At 69.7% G+C, this 4,795-nt stretch overlaps 1 protein-coding gene across 1 annotated transcript; it reads right to left on the bottom strand.

Annotated features, from left to right (window-relative positions):
- Window positions 1-6: 6 nt before the first annotated feature.
- Window positions 7-4,669, bottom strand: CUNH7orf43 (chromosome unknown C7orf43 homolog). Its single transcript, XM_026058978.1, has 10 exons — window positions 4,539-4,669; window positions 3,813-3,945; window positions 3,498-3,584; window positions 3,163-3,283; window positions 2,809-2,956; window positions 2,488-2,570; window positions 2,038-2,201; window positions 1,254-1,408; window positions 952-1,145; window positions 7-319 (listed from the first exon to the last, which is right to left on the bottom strand). Exons 1-10 carry the CDS (start codon window positions 4,632-4,634, stop codon window positions 166-168), a joined length of 1,335 nt encoding a protein of 444 aa, XP_025914763.1. The 5' UTR covers window positions 4,635-4,669; the 3' UTR covers window positions 7-165.
- Window positions 4,670-4,795: the final 126 nt, after the last annotated feature.

Here is a 4,795-nt window from a genome sequence, read left to right on the forward strand (position 1 = left end):
CCCCGCCCCTGTCCCCCTTTTGGGCCCCAGGTCCCCCATGGCACGTTCCAGTCCAGTCCCAGTGAAGCAGCAGGTTTGGCCCCGCCGGGGGCGTGGAGAAGGGGGGGGGGGACACACACGGCCACGGTCCCCAGCCCCCCCCGCCGCTCGTCCCCGCGGTGGCCGTCACTTGACGGGCTCCACGACGAGCACCTTGCACTCCCGCTTGGCGATCTTGTCCAGGGACAGCACCGTCTTCTCGGGCGGCAGGTAGAGGGGCCGCCCCACGGGGGAGCCCACCGGCGGGGTGATGGCGCGCCGCTCCATGACGCTGCCCGACCTGGCGGCGCCGGGCGCTGAGGGGGCTGTCCCCTGCCCCGCGTCCCTGCGGGGCTGCCGGTCCCCTGCCCCCTGTCCCTGCAGGGCTGGCTGTCCCCTGCCCCGCGTCCCTGCGGGGCTGCCGGTCCCCTGCCCTGTGTTCCTGCGGGGCTGCCGGTCCCCTGTCCCTGCAGGGCTGGCTGTCCCCTGCCCCGTGTCCCTGCGGGGCTGGCTGTCCCCTTCCCCGTGTCCCTGGGGGCCTGGCTGTCCCTTGCCCCATGTCTCTGCAGGGCTGGCTGTCCCCTGCCCTGTGTCCCTAGGGGGCTGGCTGTCCCCTGTCCCTGCGGGGCTGGCTGTCCCCTGCCCTGTGGGGCTGGCTGTCCCCCTCCCCGCCCCCCCCCAGCACAGGTATCCCTCCCGTGCCAAACACCCCTCTGCCCCGGGTGCATCCACCACGCTGGGTGTCCCCGCTGTCCCCTCCAGCCCCGGGTGCCACCCACCTCGTCTCCCTCTCACCCCACACGTCCCCTCGCCGCGCGTCCCCTCGTCCCGGCTGCCATCCCCTCCCCGGCGTCCCCCTCCCCGCCAGCTCAGCCCCGCACGTCCCCCCAGCCCCGTCCYGCGCGTTGTCCCCTCTCCGGGTCCCCTCCGTACCTCATGAGGTGGCTGCGGGACGGCTGCTGGTGGGAGAAGGACTGGGAGCGGCCGAGGCCGGCCTGGTGCCGCTCCACCAGGTCGCGCACGGCCGGGCTGCTGGGGCTGCTCTTGCGCGACACGGGCCGGGCCTCGGGCGGCGGGTTGGCCACGCTCGCCGTGAACTGCAGCTTCAGCTTCATGTGCTGCGACAGCTGGCGACGGCGCGGCGCCGGTGACGCCGGGCTCCGTTCCCTCCCTCCCTCCCGCCGCCCTGCCGCCGCCGAGCCCCGCGACGGGCCCAGGCGTCCGGGCGGCCTCACCTCGAAAAGCCCGGCCCGCAGCGCCTGGAAGGCCACGCGGATGGTGAGGGCGCTGCCCTTGCGGGAGTAGCCCAGGTTGTTGAGCGGCGTGTGGCACACGATGGCGTCCAGCGCCGCCTGCGTGGCCCGGCGCTCCTCCCCGGACAGCTTCTTCCCTAGAGGGGGGACACGTGGCGATGGGATCTCTGCGCCCTCTCGGCCACCTCCGTCACCTCCATCCCCTCTCGGTCGCCTTGTTCTCTCCCAGCCAGCGCTGTCCCCTCTGATTCCTCCATCTCCCTGCACCTCCCCTCATCACATCCATCCCCAGATCTTCCTCCGTCTCCTCTGTCCCCTCCTGGCCACCTCTGTCACCTCCATTGCTTCTTGGCCACCTTGTCCTCTCCCAACCAACACTGTCCCCTCTGATCCTTCCATCTCCCCACATCTCCCCTTATCACGTCCGTCCCCAGATCTTCCTCCGTCTCCTCTGATCCCCTTCCCATCTTCTCTGTCATCTCCTGGCCACCTCTGTCACCTCCATTCCTTCTGGGCCACCTTGTCTCCTCCCAGCCATCACTGTCCTCTCTGATCCCCCCACCTTCCCTCATCACATCTGTCCCCAGACCGTCCCCCGGCCCCTCTGATCCCCTCCCCGTCTCCTCTGACACCTCCATCCCCTCTCAGCCACCTTGTCCTTTCCCAGCCATCCCTGTCCCCTCTGATGCCCCCCATCACGTCCATCCCCTCTTGGCTACCCCCAGATCCTCCCGCCGATCCCCTCCCCGTCCCCTCCTGTCCCCACCGGCCGTGGCGGTCTCGGGCGTCCAGACGAGCCGCACGGCCAGGAAGTCCTGGAGGTCGTTGAGCAGCGTGTAGGTGACGGTGAAGCGCTGCCGGGCCCGCACCGGCGACTCGCAGGCGGCCGTCATCACGAAGCGCGGCCGCTCCAGGCGGATGCTCGGCAGCCTGGGGACGGGACGGGGGTTAGGGACGCAGGGACAGCCCCGAGGAGCCGCGGGGACAGCCCCGAGGAGCCCTGGGGACACGGTTTAGCGACACGGGCACACGGGAACCACCACGTGGCACCCTGGGGACGTGGGGTTAGTGACATGGGAATGGCACGAGCCCAGGGCAGGGATCCCCCTGCTTGGAGCAGGAGGACTGGGAGAGTCCCTTCCCCCTTGGGGACAGTGACCCAGAGGTCCCTCCCTTGGGGACCGGGGCCATCGAGGACCCTCGGGGCRGCTCTCACCGGTAATGGGTGTAGATGCTGCTGGTGAAGGGCAGTTTGGGTGTCGACCACTGGATCACGGCCACCAACGGGACCTCCAAGCCCTGCAGGGACAGAAGGTCAGAAATGTCCTTGTCCCCACCGCCCACGGCAAGGACAGACCCCCCTCATCCCAGCCAGGATGGTCCCCCAAACCCCCCAGCGCCCCTCAGATTCCCAGAATGACAAATCCTCCCCCCCACCCAGCCGGGATGGTCCCTCTCGGTGTCCCCTCATCCCTCACGTCCCCCCAGTTGGGACGGTCCCCCCCCCCCCAGGGTCCCCCCCACCGTGTCCCCTCACCTCCTTGGCGTCCTCGGGGGGCCTCTCGGGCGCCTGGAGCTGGAAGAGGAAGTTGTGCTCCTCGAGGGCGCTGAGGGCGCAGGGACAGGCCGAGCCGGCGCTGGCCACGCGGCAGAAGGCGCCCACGGGCACCTCGCCCGAGTGGTGGCTGCGGGACGGGGCGCGGGGACAACTCAGGGACGCGTGGGACAGCCCGGAGCCGGGGGGGGGGGGTGGCCTCCCTGGGGCCGAGGGCACGGCACGGCCCCGTCCCAAGGGACGGGCAGACCCCCACGGCCTCCCTCGGGGTCCGGGAGACGGCACAGCCGTGTTCCCCCCGCCCCAGGGACCATCCCCGGTGTCCCCAACGCTCACCAGACGTCATCGACCAGCAGGACGGAGCCGTCGGGCATGACGGGCAGGTAGCTGGCGTTGAAGTTGGGCAGGATCTGCACGTCCCACAGGGAGATCTCCTCCTGGGACCAGCCGTTCAGCACTGGGCGACAGGGACACCAGGGTGACACCACAGGGGACACCGGGGTGGCCCCAACCAGCCTGTGTCCCATCTACGTTCCCCCTCTCCAACACACATCCTCCGCTCTGCCCCAGCCACCTCCTCAGTCCGAGACTGAACCCCCTCTCCGTGGTGGCTRTCCCCACCCCAGCCACCCTAGTGTCCCTGTCCCCATGCCACCGCCCCATCCCCTCACCTTTGAGCACGGTGAGGTACTTCCCGGAGACGGTGAGCTGGCGGCATCGCACCACGGGCGGGGGTAGCACGGTCAGCAGGGTGCTCACTGCAGGGAGACGGGCGGTCAAGGGACACGAGGGGACACGGTGGGGGGGACGGGGACACAAAGCGTAGGCTGCTGGCAGGGCAGGGGACACGGAGATGGGGAGCCCGAGGGGGGAAAAGGGACATCAGGAACGCAGAATGCCAGAGGCAGGGGACGCTGAGGGAGACGGGGGACTTGGGGAGGGACAAGGGACCTGGGGGACATCAGGGGACACGGGGCCGGTCCCACCTTGCGCCTTGAAGGCTCCCTGCTCCTGGCGGAAGACGTGCGCCGGCGCCCGGGTCTGGAGCAGGCTCAGGTACCCGCCGCCCTCCTGCAGCTCGGGCGGCTCCGTGTCCCGCTTCCACACCGTCACCACGATCTGGGGACACCGGGGACGTGGGGTCRAGGCCGGCCCGGAGGTCCCCTCCTGTCCCCGAGGCCTCCTGCTGTCCCCCAAACCCACCCCAACTGCTCTTGAGGGACCCAGAGAGCGGGACATGAGGGCTGGATCCTGCTCCCCAYCCCTGGTCGCAGTCCTATGTCACCATGCTTGTCCCCAAGGTCACCACATTGTCCCCAGGGTCCCAACATTGTCTCCAGGGTCCCCTCCTGTCCCCACTCCCACTCTCACCTTGATGGACCAAGAGGCACCATGGCTAGATCTTAATCCCARCTCTTGGTCCCCAAACTGTCCCGGAAGTTCCATCCTGTCCCTGAGGTCTCCTGCCATCTCCAAGGTCCCCACGCTGTCCCCACCGTCCCTTCCTGCCCCTGAGGTCCCCACGCTGTCCCCTAGGTCCTCTCCCATCCCCAAGATCCCCACACTGCTCCCCAAGATCCCCATGATTTCCTCAAGTTCCCCTCTCGTTCCCAAGGTCCCCATGCTGTCCCTGAGGTCCCCTCCTGTCCCCAAGGTCCCCATGCCGTCCCCGAGGTCCCCACGCTGTCCCCAAGGTGCCRTCCCCGCCTCACCTTGGCCTTGACGGTGCCGGGGGGCAGCTTGTCGAGGGAGATGGTCAGGGGGAAGATGACCTCGTCYGTGGACACGATGGGGTCCTCCACCGGCATCTGGGGACACAGCGGGGCTCAGCCACGGTGGCCCCTTCCCCGGTCCCGCGTCACCTCCCCCGTCACCCCGCGTCCCCCTCGTCCCGTATCCTCCCCCCAGGCCTTGGCCCCACATCTGCCCCACGTCCCTCCTTTGCCCCCCCATGTCCCCTTGTCCCCCT

The sequence above is a fragment of the Apteryx rowi genome, unplaced genomic scaffold, assembly GCF_003343035.1.
Source record: "Apteryx rowi isolate R43461 unplaced genomic scaffold, aptRow1 scaffold_1503, whole genome shotgun sequence".
Classification (NCBI taxonomy): Eukaryota; Metazoa; Chordata; class Aves; order Apterygiformes; family Apterygidae; genus Apteryx; species Apteryx rowi.